The 27062-nt window shown below is 41.8% G+C and overlaps 1 protein-coding gene across 2 annotated transcripts in view; it reads right to left on the reverse strand.

Annotated features, from left to right (window-relative positions):
- Positions 1-27062, reverse strand: part of TSPAN12 (tetraspanin 12) — a 75551-nt gene that overhangs the window by 23320 nt on the left and 25169 nt on the right. For both annotated transcript variants that reach the window (XM_063134058.1, XM_063134057.1), the window contains exons 3-4: positions 20890-20972; positions 18437-18572 (exon numbers count right to left, since the gene is read on the reverse strand). In XM_063134058.1, coding sequence (XP_062990128.1) covers positions 18437-18572; positions 20890-20972 — 219 coding nt within the window. The remainder of the gene's footprint in view (positions 1-18436; positions 18573-20889; positions 20973-27062) is intronic.

Consider the following 27062-nt stretch of genomic DNA (forward strand, 5'->3'; position numbering starts at 1 on the left):
TTGCTCCGAAAGCTACAGCTTTAGGCTCCTTAATTCAACTCCTTAATTCAAGAGTTCATCATGCCAAGCCCTAGTTCCACACCATAAGTTATGCTTTGCACAGCATATGCTATGTTCAGCTCACTGCAAAATGTGAGTACAACTAGCCAACATTTTCTGGGCTGGCATATTTAGCAGAATAGGCTCCAACTTTGGCTAGTGGCAGACCTGGGATTCTGCAAAACAGCTGGAAAGGAGAAGAGTAGGGGAGCGGTTATTTGCCACAAGTGGGAAATGTTGGTCTTCAAGTCTTTTTCTAAGAAGTATTTTAGTGTATCGCCCCTTGTAAACATTTCCGGTTTACTCTTTTCTATCAAGGTTCAAACATTTTGAGAAAACTAATCATTTGTCAAGATGCATCTCCTACTTTATTAATTCATTCCCTTTCTTCCTCTCATTATTATTATTTTATATAATACATAATGATATCATAATACCTAATACATAGTAATACAAGATAATGCTCACAATGATTAAGTTCTAACATCTTCACAATTTAGGAGACAATATTATTAATTTAAACACCTTTTCTTGTATCGAGCCAACTTATTCCCTTTCACTGTTCTAATGCAGACACGTATGTCATTTGGACTGAATTCACCATCATATCTGAGGCAATGATGCAAGTGCTGCAAACATGGAAATATAAAATCACCCCATAGGCAAGAGTTCAGCCATTTCTTCTGCGTTCAATAGATTGGCTTATTCAAACTTTTCCATTACTGAAATGCCATTTAATGTTTCACAGCTGAAGCAGTGCAGAAGACAAGATCTTTCATTTAGCTTGTTTTCTGATTTACAGGAGCTGTTCAGAAAAATCTCTGAATACCTTTAAGAAGAATACTATTAAAAGTTGGGCAGGGAGGTGCTGAAGTGGACTTTTATGCTAGAGCGATAAAAATAACAAGCAATGATGCCAAAACTCAAATTTAGTCAATTTATAAGTTGAATCTGGCATGTATGTAATTCTCAAATATATAACAAGCCTTGACTCAGATTCAACAAACTTTATTTTTTATTTTATTTTTTGTCATTCAAACCATGTTAATTTCTATTTTCTGTGCCTTCCCTGGATGATGTGAGTGTGCGTTGTTGTTGTTTTGCAGGGGGGGATGGAAGGTTCTTAGCAAACTTGCCTTAATATAAGTTGATCCACAGTTTTTGAATCATTTTCTTATTTGTTTTAACTTCTTGAAAGATAAAATCTTCTCCAAGAAGCTAAGAAGCAAAGCTACTGCCACATACTTTCAAAACAGGGCCAAAATTGTCCCTGAAAATGGTGCTATGAAAGAATAAGACGGGGCCACCAACATATTTTTTTCCAATTAGCCCCTAGAAACAATGTGACGTGATCATGTTGCGTTCATTTCCAGGGACAGTTCTAGCTCCTATTTGAAATGTGTGGTAGGAACTGTGCTTCCTAGTCTCTTGGACAGACTTTTATCTTTAAGGAAGTTAAATCAAAATAAAGAAGAAAACGGTTTAAAAACCTCAGACCACCTCTTATTATCGTAAGTTTAAATTTGGTATTCCCGGATCAACAGAGAAATTTTATCAGAACTTAAAAGGTTGGATTCATGAGCAAAATAACAAATAGATATGCCAACAAGGTGCATGCCACACAGAATTTATTTATTTATTACATTTTTATACCGCCCAATAGCCGAAGCTCTTTGGGCGGTTCACAAAAGTGTTGGGGGATGACGACCATAAATTCCACATCTGAAAGTAATGTGAATCAACCCAATAACAAACCATAGGTTCTATTTCTGGGTTGTTTGGAGTTAACAAACCATGGTTTGTTAGTACAGCTGGGTTCATACGTCACAACAACCCAGAATTCAAAAAACCAAACCATGGGTTAGCATCATGTGCAAACAAGGCTGCTATAATAGATACAATTTTGAGAGGGTTTCACTTATTTTTAAAATGTAAATATTATTCAAGAGCCCATCAGTGCAACTATGAAGACCTTTCCTGATAGTTATGAACTCCCATCCTCACTTTTGCTTTCTTCTACTCTTCCTCTGTCAGCTTCACATGATGCCATTGATTGGATCTGCCTAGATGTCATGGCATCTCTGGTTGCCCTTGGCTTGGCCATTTAACCATCACAAAGGGTTTGGGGTGAAACCTCCTAGAGCTTAGAGAGTCATTGAACCTGAATCCTAAGGTCCATGAGCATCATCTGTGACTCCTAAGGTGCATTATCTCTGGCAGTATGAGTGGGCTCTCTAATACAACCTCGCAAGTACAGACCAAACTGCAGTCTCAGGGTTTTCCATTAGAAAAATGACGACTCTTCATAAGCAAGTGTTATGCCAGAGGGTACCACCCCACACGCAATAGGGAGGTATTAGCAGGCATGGGATAACCCTAAAGTTTCCTGAAGTACAAAATAATAATTTTGGGGGGGGGGAGCCTAAGGAACAGGGAGATCCCCCAAAGCAGCACAATGCGGATTGAGCATGCTCAACGTGCAAAGAATGCTGTCTGTTGCTGGGGGGGGGAGAAAAATGGGGTACGGAAGGAGAATGCAATGGAGTGGATGGAATCCTGATCAGAAGACATTTTGTTGCAGGTCTCATGTTTCTAAAACCAATAAAATGTATTTTGAGAGCTGGAGACCATGTGATCCTTGAAGTTGTTAACTACTCCCTCACCCCAGCCTCTCCGCTGCCTCCCTCCTGAGGAAAGATGGAAGAGAGAAGAGCAAAAGCTAGAGAGAAGATTCCAATGACAGGCAGCTGCAGAAGGAACCCTTCAGGGCAACTCAAAAGGCTGGCATATATGATATGCAAAGCAAATGCCAACAGATACCAAGCACAGCATTTCCCGCTGGCGACCAGCTTTCTTTTGGGAAGCAAACAACCCAGACATCTGTCTGTACCCTAGGAAACATTGTGTGGCTCCCAATAGTATGCTTGACTTCCAACAGGAACTTGGAAGAAAAGGTCCAGCAAAAGGTCCTAAGGTTACTGCTGCTATACAATCTTAATGAAGCATGGGAGGCAGCACAAAAATAAATCTAGAAAATGCTCTGTTAAAATGCGATCACATTTTTTTATACAACATTTTAAATCTTCACCCTTGGCTCCCCTTCAGGTTACCCATACTGAAATCTTTGAGTGCTGGGTGAAACTTGGTTCTTCCTTTTGCATGCCTGGGGGAGGGCGTTCCCTCAATGTAGAAAAACGAATTATGTCAGGAATAGAATGAATGTCACCAGGTCATTTAAAATAAATAAATAATTCTCCGTGACAGATAAGGTCAAAACAAAATTGCAATCTTAGGTCAACAAATGGAAATGTAGCTGTTGACTTGAAGGAAACCAGGAATGAACTGAACGGTTCCCTCAGGTGTTTTTTTATTTTATTTTATATTGTGAATTTAACAAAACAGAAGAGAAAACAAATTGCGGAGAGAGAGAAACGAACAAACGTTACATGCAAAGGAACGTCATTTTCCCCCATCAGATACACCATTCATGGAAGAAAAAAAGTTGGGGGGGGGGAAGAGTTATGCATAGGTTTCAAGAAAAGCAGGCCAAATATCCCTCAGGTTGGTGTTATTTGCCACTATACTCATTTTAGGATTTATCTTCTCGACATTATCATTTCCGATATAATAAATGTCAAGTACTTATCCATTTATGCTTACAGAAATGAATCCAAGGGAAATATCTTTTCAATTGGTGCAAAGATTAAGGCATGCTGGACGGGTGGGAACATGCAGGTACACTTCCATCAACTTGGTCAAGGATAGGAAGTTGCCCTGTTGTAGCACTTTGAGAACACTCTCTATTGTCTCCATGTGGACTTCTCTTCAGCAGAGAACCCTAACTGACATATTTGACACCAAGGATGACTTTCCAGGACTTATTCTTTTGGGGGATTACAAACATTAAGGGAGGGGAATGGCGCAAAAGTATTCTTGCAATTATATTTCTCTCATCCCCTGATGTTGAGGAGGTGTTTGAATAATCTCAAGTTCTGTGGCGCTTCGCCTACCACGGAACGAATGGATGTGATGAACCCTGATGCAAAGAGCAGGTCTTCTTGCTTGTGCTTTTCTGCTCATGCTTTTCTGGGCAAGACACAGCTCAATAAGCTAAGCCGTGTTTTTTCAAAATGAGCTAAGAAAATAAACCATGGCTAACATTTAAACATGATTAACTTTATGCTTAACTGTGATTACAGTGGTAACAGCAGAGTATGGAACCGGCTGGCCATTAATTGAAGAAAGCCTTCAATAATTCAATTTTGATTTGAAAACAGATAATTAAAATGCCCCTTGAGCCTCCTTTTTTTTCCTTCTTAGAAAGTTGTAAGTGTTTTCAATGCTAAAGAGAAGCAGAAAGAAAGAAAGAAACTTAAATCATATGCACAGGAACTACCCACATGCCAGAAGTATTTTGCTTTAACTGAGACCATTTTGAAGAGAGATTTCTACCAATGAAGAAATCTACCAATGAAGTGACACTTTCTACCAATATTTTAGAATTTGTGGATGGAAACAGCTCACCTGGAAAAGAAAGAATCCATAGCACTTTAAATGCCATGCTATACAGCTTGAAAACGATTCCAAACAGTAGATTTTGTATTCTCTCCTTGCCTAAACATTCAGCATCGACCACCCTAACAAACAAAAAGCTGATGAAAGGCCTAGAATCCAGAAGTGATGAATTCCAGTTGCTGTCATGTCTGGCTCTCTGCAGACCTTAAAGCCAAATAGCTGTCAGTTGTTTATTTTTTTCTGCTCATACAGATTGACTATTGAATGATACATTGAAATATTTCCATTTAGTAAACAATCCAAGCCCAGTGTCAATATTTGTACAAGGTAATGGAGCAGCTGCTGCACTCTTAATTCTACACTTCTGTTGTAACTACATTCCTTTATACCAGACACGCCAAAAAAAGAAAAGAATGGCAGGTGCCTAGCTTCTCCAGGTGACTAAAAGAATGCACATCTTGGGGATGCACATATGCTTTACCTGGCTTCCTCTGCTAGACAAAAGGGCGTAAGAAACTTACTGTTAAGAGTTGGAATGTTGTGGCAATTGATTTTAATGTATTAATGTTTTCTATAAAGGTTTTAGCAATTTTTTAATGTATTTTAATCATATTTTAATGTATATTTTAATGAATGTTGAGAACTGCTTAGAGATGCTTTTAAAATATGTTCAGTGGTCTATATCTCAATTAAACAGTTAAATAAATAATAAACCCTGTTCACCTCCCATGCACAGGCTATACTGACCGCAACTGACTATGTGAACGCCCTTCACTTGCAATGTAGATTGGATGATCAGTATGAGTATGGCAGCCAGGGGGTTTTTGTGTGTCATTTATGTGTGCCCATTCAAACTATCACACAATTGAGTTGTAATCGGGGTGGGCAGCAGTTCAATCCCCGGTGTTTTGGATTTCAACCGCTCCTGATCATGGCCATGCTGATGGAGACATCTTGAAGTTGGAAATCCAAAATAGCTGGAGATCTACCTCCTGCCCACCCCCTGCTGTAAATAGCATAAAAACCATGATGGATCCAGAGCAAAGGTCCATCTAGTTCAGCCCACAAGCAGAACATGAAGGCAATAGCCCTCCACAGTTGGTGCTCTCCAGCAACTGGTATTCAGTGATATGTTGCTACTGAATGTGGCGATGCTACCTAGCCATCATGGCTAGTAACATCTAAGAGATTTATCCCCCATGAATTTGTCTAATCCCCTTTTAAAGCCATCTAAGCAGGTGGTCCTTTGCACATCTCATGGCTGCGAATTTCAAATGTTAATGACATATTGTGTCTGAAGAGGTTCTTTTCTCTGTCCTGAATCTCTAGCCACTCAGCTTCATCAGATGACCATGAGCTTTAATCTTCCAAGAGAAAGAAACTCCTGAGAATCTTTCTTTCTTTTTTACGTGAAATGTCTAGTTCTAGCAATTATGAAGAAAGCCTGTTGAATGTACGACTAAAGAGGTTTCTGGAATAGAAAGAGCAGGACTACATACTATGCAGCAACACAATGACAGCAACCGTTTTCTTCTCCAAGTCTCAAGTAAGAGGCTAGGGAAGGTTTGAAGAGTGAAAAGGAGTGATGATTAAAGATCAAAGCTGTTGAAGGGTGTTAGTGACTGAGAAGAGAAGAGACCAGGGCATGTCATGCAACCAAGTGACAGGCAGCAGATTCCAAAGGGGCATTGGTTTGCCTACCACCTCCGTATCATTAAGAAAAGTAAGCAACAGATATATGCCTTAAACATCCCAGAAGATATGACAACACAGGGAGGACAGTATCAAAAGGGTACCCTGGAGGTATGGGGTTGAATATAAAAAGAAAGAATTCATGCACTTGTGGTCCAATCATAAATAGCAATAGTAGCAATCCAAAGAAATTCTGTTTAGAAATGTACATCTGTAAGTAGTTCCTGAGGCACACTAGGGTGACTCAGAGTTACCCCTCCAACTGCAGATCCTTGTGTTGCACAGATCTGTGTTGTACAACTACAGGTCTGTGTAGGATTCTGTTCCCGGAAATTTGGGAGGACCTTGTTAGGTGGTGTGCTGTGGGTACTTTCCCACGACACGGGCAAAACTCACTACTGGGTATTTCAGACTGCACCCAAATGGTTCCCTTTAGTACACCATATTTGCAATTATGGTGGACAATGCCACAACAGAGGACTAAATTCAGTCCCAAGGCAACAAAAGAAGTGCCCTGATGCTGGATCAGACCAAGGGTCCATCTAGTCCAACACTCTGTTCACACAGTGGCCGACCATTATTATTATTATTATTATTATTATTTATTTATATAGCACCATCAATGTACATGGTGCTGTACAGATTACACAGTAAATAGCAAGACCCTGCCACATAGGCTTACAATCTAGTAAAGTTGTAGTAAACAATAAGGAGGGGAAGAGAATGCAAACAGGCACAGGGAAGTGTAAACAGGCACCGGGTAGGGTGAAGCTGACAGTATAGGGTCAGAACAAACTCAATATTTAAAAGCTATAGGGAAAAGAAAAGTTTTTAGCTGAGTTTTAAAAGCTGTGATTGAGTTTGTAGTTTTCAAGTGTTCTGGAAGAGCGTTCCAGGCGTAAGGGGCAGCAGAAGAAAAAGGACGAAGCCGAGTAAGGGAAGTAGAGGCCCTTGGGCAGGCGAGAAGCATGGCATCAGAGGAGCGGAGAGCACGAGCGGGGCAATAGTGTGAGATGAGAGAGGAGAGATAGGCAGGAGCTAGACCGTGGAAAGCTTTGAAGGTCAACAGGAGAAGTTTATATTGGATTCTGGAGTGAATTGGAAGCCAATGAAGAGATTTCAGAAGTGGAGTGACATGGTCAGAGCAGCGGGCCAAGAAGATGATCTTGGCGGCAGAGTGGTGGACAGAGACCAGCGGACTGATGTGAGACGAAGGAAGGTCAGAGAGAAGAAGGTTGCAGTAGTCCAACCGAGAGATAACCAGTGCGTGAACAAGAGTCTTGGCAGAAGAGACAGACAAAAATGGTCGAATCCTGGCAATATTATACAGGAAGAAACGACAGGATTTAGCTACTGCCTCAATATGAGGAATAAAGGAGAGCGAGGAATCAAATAAAAAGCCAAGACTACGACCAGCTATCAACCAGGAACCCACAAACAGGACACCCTCCTGCCCATGTTCCACAGCAACTGGAGGGGTAAGGATTTCTTTCTTGTTACCAGACACACTGAAACGGTTGTATCCCCACACAGAAATAATTCATTCTAGAAGTTATGGTGAGAAACACCAGTTCAAATACAGGTCATGTTTCCCAGCCATTCATCTTCTGCTACCAAGATATACAAATCTCTGGATCTTATCTGCTGCAATGACACATTTGGCTCTATCTGTACAATCTGATTCAGCTTAGTCATTGTTAAACTAAGTTATTGCACATTTTAGTCTGGCTTACATAGAAGGGGACAAGCCAATTTATAGATTCATTGTACCATGGCTGTGTTAAGTAAATGTTAAAATACAAATCTTGTGGCTGTTCAATAAGGGCCTTCCAGTGCTTATCTGCCAAACAATATTTATTTTTCTGCCATTTTTCCGATAAAGGCTATTAGTAAAGAGATTTGTGCCGTCAGCTCTGATATATATTCCTAACAGATTTTCTTTGTTGTATAGATACAAATCCACAGGAAAGCAATAATTCTGGGACACATGCTTCTGTTGGCTGCAACAAAAGAGTACTTTCTCAGAGGTTGTTGTTGGTTTTTTCATTCGATCACCAAAACCTTCACAGTTGTATTTTTGTCAAATAATGACAAACCAATTTGTTTTTATTGGCTAATCAAGACGATAAAGAATTTCAGGAGACAGAAGACTCTGTGGAGATGACTCCTAATGATTGGGCGTATTCAAGCAAAACTCAGCCCTGTAGTATGTGGAACAGCAATAAGAAGAAAGTGTCTCTAAGCATGTGAAGAGCACATTTTCCACATTACTGAGGAACCACAGCACAGACTTTCACATCTGGAATTGGGAGAGGGGAGGCACAGATAGTCACAAACTTTGGCCTTCTCTTTAGGTGGCATTAGCCATTGGTCTGATGAAGAGGGCTCTCATCCACAAAAGCTTGTGTCAATGTGCTAGACTTTAAGAATCTGTAAGACTCTTTGTTGTTAACACTGCAACAGATTAGGATGGCTACCACTCTCGATGTTATTTACCATTGGGAGTACACTAACTTTTCTGAAGCGTCTGTTGTTGTTCTCATGCCCTACTATAACTCAGACTGTAATTGTGCAACTGCACATTGCCTCTGTTTACCCTGGTTTCCACTTACACTGTTGTTTAGCCTGTATCTGATTTTTGGATGTAAATTCTTGGAGGAAGACACCTATCCTCTTTTACTCTTTGAGGTGCTGTGCACACTGATGGCACTATATTATGATGATGATTCCTACATTTCCAATTTGAAACAATCCAAAATGTAATGATGATGATTATTCAGTTTTTGAAAAAATAATTCTCCCAAAATTCAGTGTAAAAATAAATAAATAAACACATAAATCCAACTATCCGCTATGAAGAAGCAAAATCTCAATCAATACAATAGTCAATTCATCATTGTCCTTAAACATACATTGTCCTTAAACATACATAGTTTGAACCAGGATCTCCTGAAAATATGTGGGCAGAAATACTCAACTCCTTTCTGACCCTATTAAACCCCTTTATCACATTGGTATCCCACCTTTCTCCAAGGAGCTCAGAGAAACTGACAACCATCTTTACAACCATCTCATGAGAATGGCTAGGCAAACCTTCTCCAACCTGGAGCCCCACCCAATGAGTTGGGCTGCAACTCCCATCATTCCCAAGCAACATTGCTTGGGAATGATGGGAGTTGCAGTTCAACACATCTGAAGGTTACTGGGTTGGGGAAGGCTGTACTACATTAAGAGAATGAGACTTGGCTGTGAAGCTCTATGAATGATCCTTGACAAATGGGGATTTGAATCTAGATCTCCCTGGAGCAAATCCAACACTCAGTCTATTACACCAGGGTAAGCCAATTTCACTTTTGTGTGGTCTGGTCTACTTTTTTTTGTCCACTCAAGTGTTTTCAATTTATGAAACAAGAGTGTATACTGAGGTTCTTTCAATAGTTGTGGCATGAATTTTCTGTATAAAAAGGCCCAGGATATTTATTGACTTATATCCCACCTTTCTTCTATTGTGGAGCTCTAGATGGAGCACTTGGTGGTCTCCCATCCAGGCACAGACCAGACCCAGTCTTGCTTAGCTTCAGCAAGGTGGCTGTGCTGGATCAATCAAGAAGGTTTACCCAGTTCAGCATTCTTTGCAAGAACCCTAATGCCCAGCTGGTGCTATTGTGTGGTCCACCAGAAATTTCTCAGTAGTCCACTGACAGACTGTTATCTACATTATGCATTATGCATTATGCCCACACTGGCTCATATCCAAAAGAGAATTCGCTAGAGAGATGGGTCAACACCCCTGATGTAAAAGGAGAATAACCACCATTATCTGCCTCATTTCATTGGTTTTGGTTTTGAGGTCTGTTCTTTGAAAAATAGGACTATAAACTGTTGTTCACTGCATTAGCTCTATTTGCACAGCAACTGTGAGGTCAATTCACAGCTGTTCAGGAAGCTTAGCATTATGGAAATGAAGAATTTAGTTTAATCATACGGCGAACACTTTAAACCTTACTCTTGTGTACTGGCCCCTACTGAAATGAGCAAGACTCATGGCTCGCAAAATCATTGGACAAGACAAAGCATTTGTGCACGTTGCAAAAGTCATGTAGATAGTTCAGGGGGAAATGCCGTCTTTACCCAAGGAAATCTTTTAAATGTGCCCCTAAAGGCTTCTTCACTGGAAGTTTATATCGTAAAGTACAAAAATTCCCATTAGAGCAATTCAGCGCACCGCCTCGCTTCCTTAGAAGAGGGATCTTCAAGCATTTAGCCACATTTAATCACTCCACAAAGCTGAGTTTATGCTAGCTTGTTCAGTAGCTACTCAAGCCAGGCTTCCAATTAGCCACTTTCTTGATCACCTAATTGCTATTTAGGCTAGAAAGGAAAATGACATTTGCCCAGTTGTTTTAGCAAGCTCCAGGCTTAAAAGGATGGGAGACAGAAAGCACCAAGCAAGCAGCCTCAGAAATATTTCTCTGTGTTTTCAAAAGGGCTACACTCCGGAGGCCGTGTGGCAGGGCTCTCCTTCCTCCTGGAAGGAGGAAAGACAGTACACAGACTTCAAGGCACAGGCTGGCATTTTGAAAGATTGTGCTTTGCAGGCTGAACATGATGCCATCCCTTTCTTCTCCCAAGCTTTACTGTTCGTAGATCTGAAGATGGAAAGGAGACGATGGAGAGCGGTAAACCACTTTCAGAATGCAACTCTAATGTTAAGCGGAATGTGATCCAAGATGACAGCAGGGGCACGCATGCAGACACACACAGACAAAAAGCATGAGCACAGACTCAAAAGCACTAGTGCCAGGTTGCAAGACTTTGGTTTGGGCAGCCCCCCCACCCCAGGTGCTGGCAGACAGATAGGTGACAATACTACACTACAGTACACATGGCACTGCCGTGATCATGCACCAGGGCTGGCACCAGGACCCGTCATCCTTGGGCAGCTGCCAGGGTCCCAACACCCTGGCAAGAGCCACTGCTGATGCCTGCCGTGGAACCCACTTGGTATTTTTTCTAGCCAAGTGGCTGGGTCTAGCTGCCACTCTAACTTCCCCCAAAGTAGCATCACTATAGGGCAGGAGTGGGGAACCTGCTGCCCTCCAGTTACTGTTGGACTCAAATCTCCATCAGCCCCAGTCAACGAGGTTAATAGTTGGTGGGGCTAGGAGTTGTAGTCCACCAAAACCTGGAGAGCTACCGGTTCCTCCGGCCTGCTCTAGGGCATCATGGGAAATTAAGATGGCAGCTCCCTGCTCAGGATGCAGTGCCAAGGCTCAGCAACAGAGAAGGGGCACCAGAGGGCACTCAGCTGTCAAACATGGGCCAGATCTAAACCAAGCAGGATACAACACTTTGAAAGCGGTTTGAAAATGGTACATGGAATGTGCCATGGGCCCCAACTGTTGTCAATACCGCTATAAAGCAGTAGTGTAGATCCTGCCATGAAGCCAGCTCCATCAGTCACTGTCATCGAACGTCACCTGATAGTCACAGACTATGTAAGAAGAGGACACAAAAAGGAAGAGTGAATGCAGAACACACTGAGCGGGGAAACAAGTGGAGTCTCCAATGGAAACCTTTTTTTTTTCTTTTTTCTTTTGGTAAGAAAATGGGGGAGGGGAAGGTTTAATCCTCCCCTCCCAGTGTACACTGGTCCCAATCCACATCAGAGCCACACACAGTTACAGGAAAGTAAAGGAAACAATCAAGTTAAGCTACATCCGACACAATTAACGTAACATTTAGTTTAATACACACACCCAGCTGGGAAGGACAAATGACCATAACAATCAGGGAGAGTGGGAACGAATGCTAGGCAGAATTTATAACAGTTTATAATGGTTTTGACAACTGTTCAGGCCCAGGACATATTCCATATACCATTTTCAAACCATTTTAAAAGAGTGACTATATATCCTGCTTGGTATAGATCTGGCCCTAGTGATAAGATTTACAGGCCCAAAATACATGTGAGTAAATGCCTAGTATACACACAGAGACACATACAGCCATGTTTGGCAATAAATACAAATTAGGCATCCAGAAATGTAAGGTTGTTAAACAAAGGGAACTAAAAGAACCAAGCAATCCACCAGTTTTCCACGACTGTTTTTCCTGAAGTCTACCTTGGGCAATATGCTAACTAGGGAAGTAAATGATCAAAAACAAGATGAAAATGATTCCAACATATCTGTGACAAATGAGGAAAAGCTGCCAGTTGTATCATGCGACTTCAATCTAATGCTTCCAAAAGACAGTCAGTGACTTTGGGAAGTTAATCCATGATTTTGCAAGGAAGGCCAGAAAATACCGGCTTGATGTGTATTATTGGTTTATAAAATTTTGCGGTCACACTGGTCTAACAAGTGGGGAGCGGGGGACGACCAAAAATAAGCCAGATACTATGTTAAGCAAAAAATGCAAAAAAAACAACACATAGCTGGGGACATGGTAGAAGTAAAGAAGCCACAATGTAATTTCATAAATGTAGAAAATGTAATTTCAGAATTAAAATAGAAGCTTTTCTTGCACGACTCATGAAATTGTATGGTAGCTGTACTGGGCCCCAAGGAATGATGCTTGGGAATTGCTTTTTTTGTTATATTATGTGTACTGGACCAGTACATGTAGTTTGGGATTTTTGTCATATTGGGGCATTCACCTCCATGTATCTTTGTATATGCATGTTATAACTGGATGTGTATTACGGTGGTAACTATAGTGTCCCACTTAGTTACACCTTTTGTTATGCTTATATCACCCTGATTATTTGTCTAAAATAGATGATTTGCAACAAAACTGAGGCGATGTGGCATTTACATCACAGTAGAACCATTATTTGACTCTCTTTTTTATTATTTGAAAACTGAGTGGAGATTCTTCCCTTTGTTCTCTGGGAATTGCTTTGACCATCTCAAATGAATTAGATGAAAAGGAGAAATAGAGTTAGGTGACATCAGCATACTGTCACGATGCTCCAGATCATCTCCCCATGGTAGTTTCATGTAGATGTTAAATAGCATGTGAGATAAGATGAAGTCCTAAGGAATTCCATAGCACAATTGCTATGACACAGAGCCCAGGTCTCCCAGCATCACCTTCTGGAAATGACTGCCAGGTAGAAACAGAACTACCAGAATACTTCGAAAGAATAATTATGTCCACACCATGCTTAGCATTAACTGAACAGGGGGATACCTGTAAGACAGGAGTGGGTGATCTGATACCCTCCAGATGTTTTGGACTACAACTTCCATAATCCCTGGCCATGCTAACTGGGGCTTATGGAACTGTACTCCAAAACATCTGGAGGGCACTAGGTTGTGTACCCCTGCTATAAGGTCTAGAATTCAAATAACAGCTTTTAAAGGGTCAAACATTCAGAGCCCTTAGAGGTTTTAAGATTGAAGAAGTTATTTGTGGCATTGATGGGATCCAATTTAGGCAGATAATGGTGGTCATTTTCACTTTATAGGTACAATTCAGCTTCCTTGGTGGTGCTTATTAACTGTTTACTAGACCCTTCAATGTTTCAGCCAAAGAATCTGCAATCAACGTATCCAATCCCTACAGATGCACCTAGCTTTAATTTTAGCCAAAGGGAAACCTTCTCAGTTGGAATCTTTCCATTTAGACTGCTGTCAAATGACTGTATGTAGGCAGAAGCAGATGATAAATGATTATCGTCTTGTAGCTGGCTTCCCAATGCTGTTAGAGAGGCTAAACATGTCAGTTCAGTTTAGACTTACATCTTGCGTTAAACCAAAAGGCTTCTATTTGGGTTACAGTGTATTACAAGGTTGCATTTTGTGAGTCAATGAAGGCATTGATGGCCTGAGGAAGAAAGCGCAGAACAATCCAGATTTCACAGTGCCTCCATTTGGATTAAAAATAATAATAATAATAATAAAAAACACTCATTCTGCCCTTCGGTTCTGGATTAAAAACAAACAAACACATTTTTTCTATCTAAAATGTAGGCTTGTATCCAATGTTAGTCCTACTTAGAGTAGATCCCTTAAATCATGGTTTCTCAACAAGGGGGGAATTCCCCCCTGGGGGAATTTTAGGGTTCGGGGGGGGGGGAATTGGGACCACTATTCAGCAAAGTATGATGTCCTGTAGATTATGTCTTCCTACACATGTTATTAAAAACGTCCCAGAAAAGTGTCATGTCGTCTGCAAAAGCCAGGCCTTTGCTCTCTTTTCCCACCCCCCTCACAATCCTAGAAGTTTCAAGCTTCCCACTTAAAGGGGCAATGCAAAGCATGGGAGCTGAGAATGTAAAAGGGGCCATGCTATGAGACTATCTTGGGAAGGGGGGAATTATATTCTGAACAATGGTGAAAGGGGGGAATGGAGCAAAAAAGGTTGAGAACCACTGCCTTAAATGAATGGGCTTTAAGTTAGGCTAACTTGGATACATCCCACTGGATACAACCATCATACTCTGCTTGTAATCCCAATATTGGGCTCTCAAAGTGGCTCATGAAAATGTTACCAGCAACAGGCCCATGGCATTTCACAGGCAGAAAGGGAAGCATGGCATTTCACAGGTGGAGACCACATGGGTCTGGTGGCATCCCCCTGCATCCTGCTGCCTTCCAGAGGTCTTGGATGACAACACCATCATCCCCAGGCAACACATCCCATGGTCAGGGATGATGGGAGATGTAGTCTAAAACATCTGGAGGATGCTAGTTGTACAAGGCTGTAGGAAGGGCTCCAGGCATTTGTCTTCTCCCTTCCCACTTCATCCTTTAAGCCCAACTTTCCTACCAGCATCCTGAAAATATTACCCCAACGCCTCAATGGCCTTTTCTTTTTCTTCCCTTTCCCAACTCTCTCCTGGCTGTCACCCTCACCCAACAATAACCCCCAACAGTAATGCCCTCCAAAATAATGCCCTCCACCCCACCCATCCCTCTTTCCCACAATGCAGCACATTTTGTAATATGTGTCTATGTTGTTGCCACCTAAAAAAAAGGGCAAAAGTGTTTCATTGAGAATAGCTGGAACTGAGGATGCTCCAGGCCTGTACTTTTGAGTCTGACTACAAGGTGGATGCCAAAAAGAACTATATCAAGAAATAAACCAGTTATTCTTTCATCTTATTGGTGTAGGCTAACTATGTTACACTTTTCATCACATAAACAAATGACAGCCCATCACTTACATAGGACCTAGAAAGCTGCCCTGCACCAGGCCATCTAGCCCAGGAGTATTTGACTGGCAGTGGCTCTCCTGCAGAGGTCCTTCACATCTTTTCTTGACTGGGGATCCCTGGAATTGTCTGCACGTAAAGTGTGTGCTCTACAACTAAGCTAGGGTCCCCTTCTACAAAATGAATATTCAGAAATATTATTGGAATGAGGGCTAAACCTGTCCTCTCTGACAGAGATAAATTCATCCATTAACAGAACATCCAGGGACCACAGGATATGGTGGATCCCACCTCCTGTGACAGTAGACATTTCTACTATCTTGGGAGGGGGAATTCAAGATCAGTTTGTTCCCCCACCACCCTTGCAGCCACTGTGGAAAGAACCATAACAATTGCTCTACAGCGATATCAGAAGAGCTCGGGGAGGGGAAAAAGGGGGCAGGAGGGGAGGGAGGAGGAGAGGCCTCCTCCCATATGTACCTGCCCGGACACTAAGGTCATCCTCAGGGGTCCTTCTCTGCGAGCCCCTGCCAAAGAAAGTGAGGCAGGTGGCTACCAGGAGGAGGGCCTTCTCTGCTGTGGCACCCCGGCTGTGGAATGAGCTCCCTAAAGGAGGTCCGCTTGGCACCTACATTATATGCCTTTAGACGCCAGGTGAAGACCTTTTTATTCTCCCACCATTTTATGAGTTTATGAATAAATTTTAACTCGGTGTTTTAAATTTATAATTTTGCATTGCTGCTGTTTTTATCTGGTTGAGCTTTTATATTGTATTTTATATTATGGTTTTATACTGGTGCTTTATACTTTGAATGGTTTTAATTTTTGTGAACCGCCCAGAGAGCTCCGGCTATTGGGCGGTATAGAAATGTAATAAATAAATAAATAAATCTGTAGGATCCTAAAGCCTGGGGCGGTGTGTACAAAGGGGAGGGACTTAAAACAAGCTTATAACCCACATTTCCTGGGACTTCAGTAAGATCCCAAAGCCCATCCTGCCCACAACAAGGTAATTCAGATGAGCCAAGAAGTAAAGAAAAGGAGCAATGGGAGGCATTTTTGCCTCTGCCCTACTCTCACCCTGCCAAGCTCCTGCTGGCAGGACATATGGAAGACAGACACGTCTGGGCTGAAATTCTTGAGAGTGTTTTTGTTTTTCTAAATCTAACTTTAGGATGTATTCAAATTAATGTGTGCTTAACGACTTCAATCCTTGGCAAGATTCAGAATGAAAAATAAAAGGAAGAATTGGAAAGATTAAATATTTCACACCACGTTTTTTTATCTTTCAGTTCATCTGGTTTTATAAAAGCTTGTTTTGTTGAGCCGTTGCTTTTTTCTTTTCTGATTAGTGTGATGAATGAACTATTGGCTGGTACTTGCACATCTCCGCCATACAACAGCAAACTGCTTATTTAACAATTAGTCAAGAAGTGTGGCGTACTTAGGAAAAGATCATTTATTTATTTTCTTATCAGTTGGACCAGCAGGAGCTGGTTCTCAGGCTCCTGAGAGTGAAATATTGTAGGTTAAGAGCATCAGGAATGTCTAGGCTTGATTTAATGAAGCTTGATTGCTCTACACACAGTACATGTGTTTACTTCCAGATTTGTGTTAAGGAGAAGTAACTGATTCTTATGCTCCCCTGGCATTTTAAATAAACACAGAAAGAAAGGATTAAGCTCCAGTTTTAAATCACTTGCTATTTGAACACACTGCACGTTTCTTTTTTTAGAAAAGATGCGATAAACAGAATATTAGTCTGAGGTTTTAAAAAGGGGAGAGGGGGACCAATAATAGGTTACAATTTTCAAGACACCCAAATGATTTAAGAGCTTGTTTTAAAAGTGGGGGGAAATCCTCAAAATAATTCACGTTAAATTCCCACTCCTGGGCATCCTTCTGTTGACAAACTATAGTAGAATGGTGTCTGATGCACAACATTATACTATATATTATATCCAGATTGTGGATTGCAATGACTCCTTAAGACACAGTATTTCAAATTAAGCTGGTACAGGCCCAGACACAAAACCTAAAAACTGAAGCAGTTTCAGAGCTTTGTAAACCATAGACTAAATCCCATCATCAAATCAAGGCTAGACATAGACATTCCTGGAGCTCTTAATCTACATTACACCAGCAAAAGTGTCTGGTCTTTCCATGGGGTTCCTCTCACATAGAACTACAGCTAAATGCAGAATACCCCAAAGCAGACTGGCGAGCAAGGCTTAACCAACAGCCAGAAGACAGAATTGGGTTCTCCGTCCCTAGCACTCTACAGCTTCTGTGAGAAAAGGTATCAAGCAGGGCCGGCCCAAGATAGTATTGGAGCACTAGGACAGGCCCACGACCAACTGCTTTCGAGCCTTCGAGAGCAATCGCGCACAGGTCTGCCCTGACGCATGACCTTTGTCCTTTTCCCCCCACTGCATTAATAGCAGCTGCCATTAACACAGCGGGGTGGAAATGCGCAGTTTCCCAAGGCTGGGGAAATTGCGCATTTTCTCCCTCTACGCTGATGCCAAAGTGGAGGGAGAAAATATGCAATTTCCCCAGCCTTGGGGAAATTGCATTTCTCCCCTGCCCATGCCAACAGGACCTTTAAGGCCCCCATCGGCACGAGGGTGGGGGGAGAAACACGATTTCCCCAAGGCTGGGGAAATTGCATATTTTCTCCCTCCACTCTAATGGCGCTCCACTTCCCTCCCCCACCTTCCGCCAACCAGGACCTTAAAGGCCCTCTTAATTCAAGGTTGGCACGGGGTGGGTGGGGTAGAGGTGTAAACAAAGCATGTTTTCCAGGGCCTCCAGAAAATGCACTTTGCCAAGGGCTCGGGAGACTTGCACAGCATCCTAAGCGCTCAGCAAAGGCTCATGTGGCCCGGCTCCTTGGAGTAGGGCCGTGCGAGCAGGGTTTGGCAAACTCATGTAAAGATTATTAACATGCTTTCACAAACAACAAAAAGCCCCTCTTTGATCAAGCGTGAACTGAACGACATACGGATGGTTAAAAATAAACCTTACCCATACAAGCAGCAAGAGGTTTCTTTTCACTGTCCCACAATATCCCAGCATTCCAACAATGATAAGGAAACAGCAGACTGCAATCATGACTGGATGGACGACTGGAAAGTAAGTGGAAATAACAGCCTCCTCCACCCTGAAAGCAAATGAAGTAGAGATCAGTTTTATAGAATTGAACCCTGCTTCTCTCAAAAGCACATCATTTCAGAATACAGTGAAATGCTTAAAGAACGCAAAAAGCACTGTCTTAACAGGAGACTGTTCCATTATGAGGCAGTCCTGACCTTTTCATCGAAATGTAAACAGCTGAAAACAACATTTAGCTGCTAAGGAGTCTTACACTTATTAGCCTACAATTAGTTGTGGAGTAACAACCCACATTGCTGCATGCAGGCTTTTAAAATACAGATTGCTCAATTCATAGCAATAAATGAATTGAAATTGCTTTGGACTACAGTGAAATCTCACAGGAGGCAGAGAAATAAATGTCCCTAGAACAGGCACTCTAGGGACAATCCCAGTTCTCTGGTACCTGTCGCTGATAGGGACAATGATTTATTTTGCCCTTCAGGGAAGATTTGAGGAGGCCTTTTAAAAAGCACCACAACTTCTGATTCTGAAACCGCTAGTTCAGGTGCCCAGAGGGCTCTCTCACTAAAAGTAGATTTTTAACCAAGACTCCAAAACACACTTTTATTGAAAAAAAAAAAATCCATGCAGAGCAGCCTATTGCAGAGTAAGTGAACAGAGCTTTCAGCAATTTGGAATCGTGGGGAAAGAGATGATTGGTGTGAGAATAGGGTCTTAAAAAGTTCTCATGCTTGAAATCTTGGAGAATATGCTTGTTCAAAGGAAGGGATAAGAGAGGGATGAGTTAGAAGAATGAGCTAAAATCATAGACTGAATAACAGGCGACAGCAACTTCTTGCCTCCAGGCCTAATCCAGTCCACAAAGCGTAGAGCACCTTCTTCTGGCCCCTCCTCCTCCTAAAGCCCCACCCATCAAGGGGGAGCAGCACAAAGGGGAATGCCTTTCCTATCTCCAATCAGAGATCAGCTAGGGATTTCCTTGCACGACTTGCGTGGGGCTTGCAGGAGCAGGCCTTTTAAAAAGTTTCAAAAGTCACCAGCCATACAGGGAGGCAGAGTGCCCCTTTCAAAATGGCACTCAACTGCATCTTGCACTGGGATGCACATTCGTGTTATGGATCAGAAAAGAGGAGTTGCTGCACAAATTCACACACTGCTCACTGCCTCTCTTGTGCAAAAAAGGCCGGATCTACACTACTGCTTTAAAGGGCTTTATAACAGTTTTAAAGTACTTTAACTGCTTTAAAGCGCTATAAAACTGTTATAAAGTGCTTTAAAGCAGTAGTGTAGATCCGGCCAAAGAGGGAAAAAAAGCTTATTTGTCAGGCAGTGGGTAGAAGAGGGATACACTTTCCTCCTGCTGAGCAAGAAGGGAGAAAGGCATGTGCTTGCTGGCTATCAGGAACAATGGTTGGCTGCCAAACCCAACCAAAGTTTGTGGTAACCTGCATTAACCATGTATGCCTCTGCTCATGCGAACATGTATCAAGAACTTCCGGGACTAGAACTGGGGACCCTCAACTGTGTGCAGTTTCTTCAGGTGGTGAGCCACCAGGACTGAAGTCTAGGGCATCTTAGGAACATAGGAAGTTGTGTTATACTGAGTCAGACCATTGCTCCATCTAGCCCAGTATTGTCAGCTGCTCTCTAGGATATCACACAGTTGTTCTAGCCCTACCTGGGGATGCCAGGGATTGAACTTTCTGCATGCAAACCAGGCACTGAGGCGTGCTCAAGCTCTGGACTGGCCCAACCCACCCAGCCTGGCCACTGGGCCCTCAAAGGCAGGAAATCTATAAAAGGCTTCCTGTTTCGGACAGGCCTTTGCCTGAATAACAACCGTCTTCCTGGTTCTGCTGTGTCACCCTGGCTTGGTCCCTTGGCTCTGACTGCCTGGCACAACCCCTGCCTCCCCTCTATCTGCTGCTTGTGGCTCAGACCCGACAACATGGCAACATTCTCTAAAACAGGAGTATTCCACTGGTGTTTTAAATCATCACATCAGTATTGTATGAAATACAAACCCTTTTCACACATTTTGCACAGGCAGGACTGTGACCGGTAGAGGCCTGTGGCTCCGATATCAGTGAAACCATCCAGGTTTCAGTCAGAACCAGTCAAAACTCTAACAGAGCTATCTAAGGTGCAAAGCACTTTTAGAGTTCTGACTGGTTCTGACCAAAAGCCGAAGCGGACTCACCGCCCACTGTCATCAGACCCACCAGCCTCTACTGACTATGATGGAGGGAAGGGGAGGGGGAGGCAGAAGTTGTGCCACAGGCCCACCCCACCACATAGATGGTTTCGCTTCCCTCTTAGCCACATGAGGACAGCCAGGTACTAGCAGACCCTGACAAGCCTACCTTGTTTCTGCAGTTAAAGTGAGCACATTATTCAAGTAGTCCCTCATCCAGGCAGAAACTCCTAACACAGTGATGGACATCAGCTGAAATAAAACAGGGATTTTATTTAGCAAAAACACAATTTGGAGCAGGCTCCATTATTAAGACAGCGTAATGAGCAGTGCGCTATTGCACAGAATAATTTCCCCCTACTTAGTGGTATGAGCAGACGCATTACTCAGATATTACTTTTGTACATGTGGCAATCTGCTCCTTTCCAGTTTACTAATACCTTGGACGAAGTGAATTTCTCAATGGAGCGATTTCAAGATTGGCTGCTCTCCCCAGAATGGTGCTCCTTGGGGACAGCATAAGCCTTGGGGTTTTATTTTCTGCTTGTGGTACGATTAATCACTCCAGCAGAGATTTCATAGCTGAAATCCACAAGGTACCATGATATAAAGTCAGCAGCCTATGAAGGAAAATGTAAAACCACAATATGTGTAATTATCAGATTACTAGTGAAGAAAGGAAGGCTTATTCAAGCTGAAATATATGGGCAGGGGGAAACCCACTTGTTTGACCAAAGCAAAATGAACAACTCATCAAAGGCATGAACTAGATTAAGATGATCCAGTAGTGGAAAAGATTTTGCCAATTTTAGAAAACTCATACCTTAGTTATCAGGCATGGGAAACGAGGTAAAGTGAAAATAAGCAGGATTTCATATTTTACCTGCACATGGTTTAAGGGCTTAAGGTATTCACCTTGAATCTTTGGTAATATAAAAACAAAAACCCTGAAATATAAGCTAGGATATAACTGTTGCATAAAATGACCATATAAGTATACTGTCCCTGGAAAAGCATAAAACTGGGCTTTCACAATCTCCACAGATAAGGGATTGTGGGAAAATGATGGTCCCCACCTTCATCCTTCAAAAGAGTGTTCTGAGGTTTGGTTACAGATAAACACTCCCAAGGGCAAAGGTGGGGAGAAGGTAGACTGGGATCCAATAGTAGATCTCTGGATGATCTGAAGTAGATTGGCAAGGATTTCCAATTTACCACTGTTATCAATAGCAACAACAGAATGACAACCCTAAAAAAAAAAAAATACTGAAATGAAGAGGTCTGAGGGCAAAGGTGACCAGAAATGGTTTTTGTGGGGAAGGACTGTGAGTGCAGTTTAGTTCTGATACTCAGAAAAAAATGCCTGGGCTCAAAATTCTTTAATTCAACATGCAGATCTTTTGCACCTGGCTTCCGTTAGAGGTTCAAATAAAAAACAAGACAGATCTTACAAAACTGAAGTGTATTCTAGAGTATAACCAACTAAAGTGTACTATTGGTATTTATTTATTTCCTATTTATCATCTAACCACCTGTTAAAGCACCTCTTAGGATCCTATATGGGTGTAATGCACAAAACTTGTAGCTCCATGTAAGAGTTCAAAGAGAGGCAACAAGTTTTCACACTTCCCTGCCTTACCCATGGTTAAATGTTAAATTGGCTAACCATGGCCTTAATTAGGTTTCAAATTAAATCCTAATTAATTGTGAATTCTTTAAATGTTTCCTATAGGGAAGGGGGATTCATACCAGGGAGGCATAATCTCATGGCCTTCCGGAACGCTTAGCCATGGTTAAGGGATTGCAAGTGTTACGCTGCATAAGCTCATCATGGCTTGTTTGCACACCACACATGAAGCAGTGGTTGGAAAATAGCAGTTGAGAAAGAAGACAGAAGTTTGAAACCCAGTTGCAGCTGTTATGCTTGGTGTACTCTGTGGAACTGCCTATTGAATGCCAAGAACAGACTTAAACAATATAGTTTATTTAACCCTTATATAAGCAATGAAGCTAAACCCCATATCTGACTACTTGTGTCATCTAGGTATCTTTGGATCATCCCATTATAACACATACACACACATTTTAAGAAAAGATAAATACAGACATATAGGTTTATTTTCAGTCTCCAGCAGAGCAGTTAACTGCATCGTACTCATGATGGTAGCCCACAAGACATTTTTTCAACTGTAGCTTCTAATCACTCTGACAACACAATCAATTATAAAATAGTTCCGCTATCTCTGCTTGATTTCACTCTCAATTCCCTCCAAAAGCAAATGAAAACAAGGAGGAACATCAAGTTGATTTACAAGCAACTTTTATAACATTTAACAGCAGACACCATAAGCAACTATGTGCAAAACAGAATCCTGTATATCTGAGGCAGGAATGTCAGAAGAGTAAAAGAACAGCTGCAACTACAGCATGTTTTCTAGGCATGTAGCAGAGTTAGATAGCATGTAGTCAATCAAGGACTCGCCTGATTTCAACACTCCTTGCCCATCTTTTTCCTTTTCCTTTTCTTGGAAAACATGGGCATTTGGCCCTAGAATGACGGTGCTAAGAGGTATGCTCATAAAGACATAGGTGTTATTCACCCTCTCACACTGGATATGTTGATAAAACCTCATCTTTGTCTCCAAAGAGAAGCGACACGTGTGCCCGATCTCATACATGTCTATCCCCGAATACCTGAAATTACTCACAATTTAAGGGATCTGCTTCCACTGAAAAGAATGCCTTCTCTCTGTGGTTTTCTATTCTGGTGGCTTTTTCATGCATTCTAGACATCGCTGGATATTGTAGGCACTGAAGGTTAAACAGTACCAGTTCCAAGTTTTGGGGGCAATGAGGCAAAAGGCCCTCAGGGTACCCACTTCCTGAGTGGGCCCACTTCCTCCTTGCCACTGTCACCACCGCCTGTTCACTCTCCCTCTCAGCCTAATCCACACAAATACCCAGAGGCAGAACAACAAAACTAGAGGAAGATGTTTCCCGCATCTCTATACTTTTGCCAGGGCTTACATGCTCAGAGAGGGCAGGTGAAAAGACACCAACCGCAAGGAGGAACAGCAGGTCCAGGATGCTCCAATAGTCAGTGCTGGGGGCCCTGCAAGGCTGCAGTTCATTTCAGCCCCCACAATGGCCCTGGGGATGAATGTGCATGATGGAACAGGACCTCAGTGACACTCATCCGTGACAAATTATCAACAATCATCTCATATCAACAATCATCCAGACAATGTCTTTCATTTAGAACCCTCCTGTGTTTTCCCACCACTTACTATTATTATTATTATTTACCTGCCTCTCCCTCTGGACCTGTCTTTTTTCTTTCCAGAACAAAATATGTTAAGGAGAAAAAAGGCAGAACAGGAACACAATGCCTTTTGATTGGGATCACTAGAAGCCTTAAGTTTGGAAGCACCCTAAACCTTTGTCCTCAGGGCTAAAACAGACTTGAATTTAAAGTCATATCTAGCAGTTATGTCTTTCCCCCACCCTTCATTTTTAATCTACAGTAGGTGCAGGGGCCTCCAATCCAGACCTTAAAAGCCCCTCTACTCCAAATCAGACATCCTATGCCTACTCTAAAGTAAAATGGAACCCATAGCTACTAGATGGATTTATATATTCCCTGATTCAGTCAATCAGTTTATTGATCTAGATAATATATCTCCCAATAAGACCTAAAGAACAACAAACATGACAGAATAAAACGTAAAGACACTGCTTGACTTGCAGAAGTAAAATCCTAATACGTAAGTCAAATATCTTTAATTGTACAATAAAAAAGAAAACAAACAGAAAACAAACAAGCAGAAAATAGTCTAGTTCAATAATATCCTTATTGTTCTTTGCAAATATTTAGCTACAGTTTTTGTGACAGACTCTTTTGTATCAGAAAGAAGAAAAAAAATAAGGTATTCTTCCAGGATACAAACACATTAATGAGTTACTTAACTCATTGCAGAGATCTCCATAAAAATTACAGAAAAGATCAACATGGCTTATTGTTTTGATCTCTTCTGAGGCACAAGGACATTGTCTGTTGGAATAAAGTACCCTTCCTACCCAGAAGGACTGAAGCTATCATATTAAAATATGCAAGAGTAAATGCCCTACTATACTTTGAGATGCTTAATATTTACAAGTATGCGGCTTGAGAATTAGCAGAAACCATATGAATGTCAAATGCCAAAGGAGAGCAGGTCTTCCTTGCTGCTGCGAGTTAATCTTGAAAATCTGTACCTTTAATTAAATAATTTTTGCTTTGGCTCTCAAGCTTGATTAGACAAAAATCCCCAAGCAACGTTCTGCCACTTCAAGAATTCTTTTGAAAGAGCGGCTTTTTCCAGTGGTAGGGAGGGGAGGATAAGAGTTTTCACGCATCCATTACACACATATCCCGATTTTTGGTCTAAGTAATTTTAAAGTCTAAGGAGTGGTACAGCAATTACCAATGAAGAGCACAGCTGGAAACTGTGAGTTATGTTTGTCTTTTGATTTATTTTCAAAGTTGTCATTATTTGTTTCCAATAAAAATATGAGTGCCCCTAGAGTGGAGTTCTAACCAGAAAATAGGCTTTCTGAAACAGTCTTTGCAATGGCAATTCCTACCGTGGAGCAGAAATAGTCTGGGGGCTGCAGAAAGTAGATCAGGATCTACTCTACTGGATCTCTGGGTGATTTGCAGTAGATCAGTAAGAGTTACTAGTTCAGTTCACACAACACTTTTCTCTACTCAGTGGGAAAACTCAACTCAGTGGTGGTGTTTGTAGGGGGTACTCACCACACATGTTCCAACTCCACTGTTGTGTGGGTGTGGCCTCCTGTGGAGTGGAGTAAAAGTTAACACAGCGTTTGATTGACAGTTCTCCCACCCTCTCTCCTCCCCCAGTCCTCCCAATGGTACCCCATCAGCCACTGCTGCAAAAAACAATCCCAGCAGCTCTCCTAGAGCGGCACTCCCTCCTTTCTCTGCGCTTGCCAGAGAACTCTATGGCCACTGGAAAACTCTGCTCCACTTAACAGGAAACTCCACGGAGCCCTCCAGACAACATGGAAGTCAACGGATGTGCAGGAACTCTCCTCTGCACAGCGTGGAGATTCAGGGTGGAGTTTTCCCTCAGGGCAACACTTTTCTCAACAGTGGAGTAACAACTCCACAGTGGAGTTCTAAAACCACAATTGACAAAAGTGTTGTGTGAACTGAGCCACTAACTCCCAATAGTTTAGCAATAGCAACAAAATGATTTCCCCACCACCATTGCTACCACTACACCTAAATTAGGCTGCCAAAATGAAGAACACTTGGAGGCAACCAGGGGCAATCTTTTCTGTGTAAGGATTGTATTCAGTTCAGCTCTGGTATTGAAAACAAATTCCTAGGCTCAGAACATTATTTCTTCGTATGTATCTTCTGCAACTGGCTCTGGTTGGTGGACCTTGGCGTTCTATTAAAAAAAATAAAGCAGATCGGACAATTCTGAATTCTGCCTACCCCCAGGTGCACCGATGGCAGTAAAACAACTCTGGGGTAATGTCAGAGGGTGACATTTTAATCAGAGTGAGGGGTTCAACTTTCCACATTTAAGTTCCTGACAACTTATCTTATATGCAACTCTCTTTGGAGGGAAATTAAAAAGTTTACCTTACTTTTTAAAACCACTGCAATAATAAGATAATGTAGCCCTGTCACTAAAAAATAATATAACTTGGAATTTCCAATTGTTCAATATGCAGTTTTCCTATTCCTTTGAAACAGTGGACAAACAGTATTGTACTTAGAAATATGCCACAGAAAATATTTTGTTAGAGCTCCCCATAATTCTTTTGTTTGGAAAGGAAGAATATTATCTTCCTTTGTTTACATGTTTTGCTTCAGGAAGGAAGGAAAGATGAAGGAGAAAGAGAGTGGTATACTGGGACTACTGAAAAGAAAAAAGAGAGAAAGTCTGAACTTTAGGAACTTTAGGAAGAATACTAAAAAAAAAAAGGTTAGGATTTCATGCAATACAACATGCAGGTATACAAATGACACACATATAGACTGGGTTAGCACAATATACTAACCCACACTCAGTTGTTGAGTGTGGGTTATTGTTGAACAGTGGATTAACATGTTATCTCAACCAGGACATTTTCCTTAGGGTGGTTTGTTAACCATGTAGTGTGGCTTATTTTTCTCAAACAGAACCCATGGTTTATTGCTGGGTTGTTCAGGGTGTTAACAAACCATACTGCATGGTTAACAAGCCGCACTGTGGAAAATGTTCTGGGTTCAGAAAATATACTAACCCACAGTTCAATAAATAACCTATGGTTCAACAACAACCC

This window comes from Elgaria multicarinata, chromosome 9 (genome assembly GCF_023053635.1).
Source record: "Elgaria multicarinata webbii isolate HBS135686 ecotype San Diego chromosome 9, rElgMul1.1.pri, whole genome shotgun sequence".
NCBI classification, from domain to species: Eukaryota; Metazoa; Chordata; class Lepidosauria; order Squamata; family Anguidae; genus Elgaria; species Elgaria multicarinata.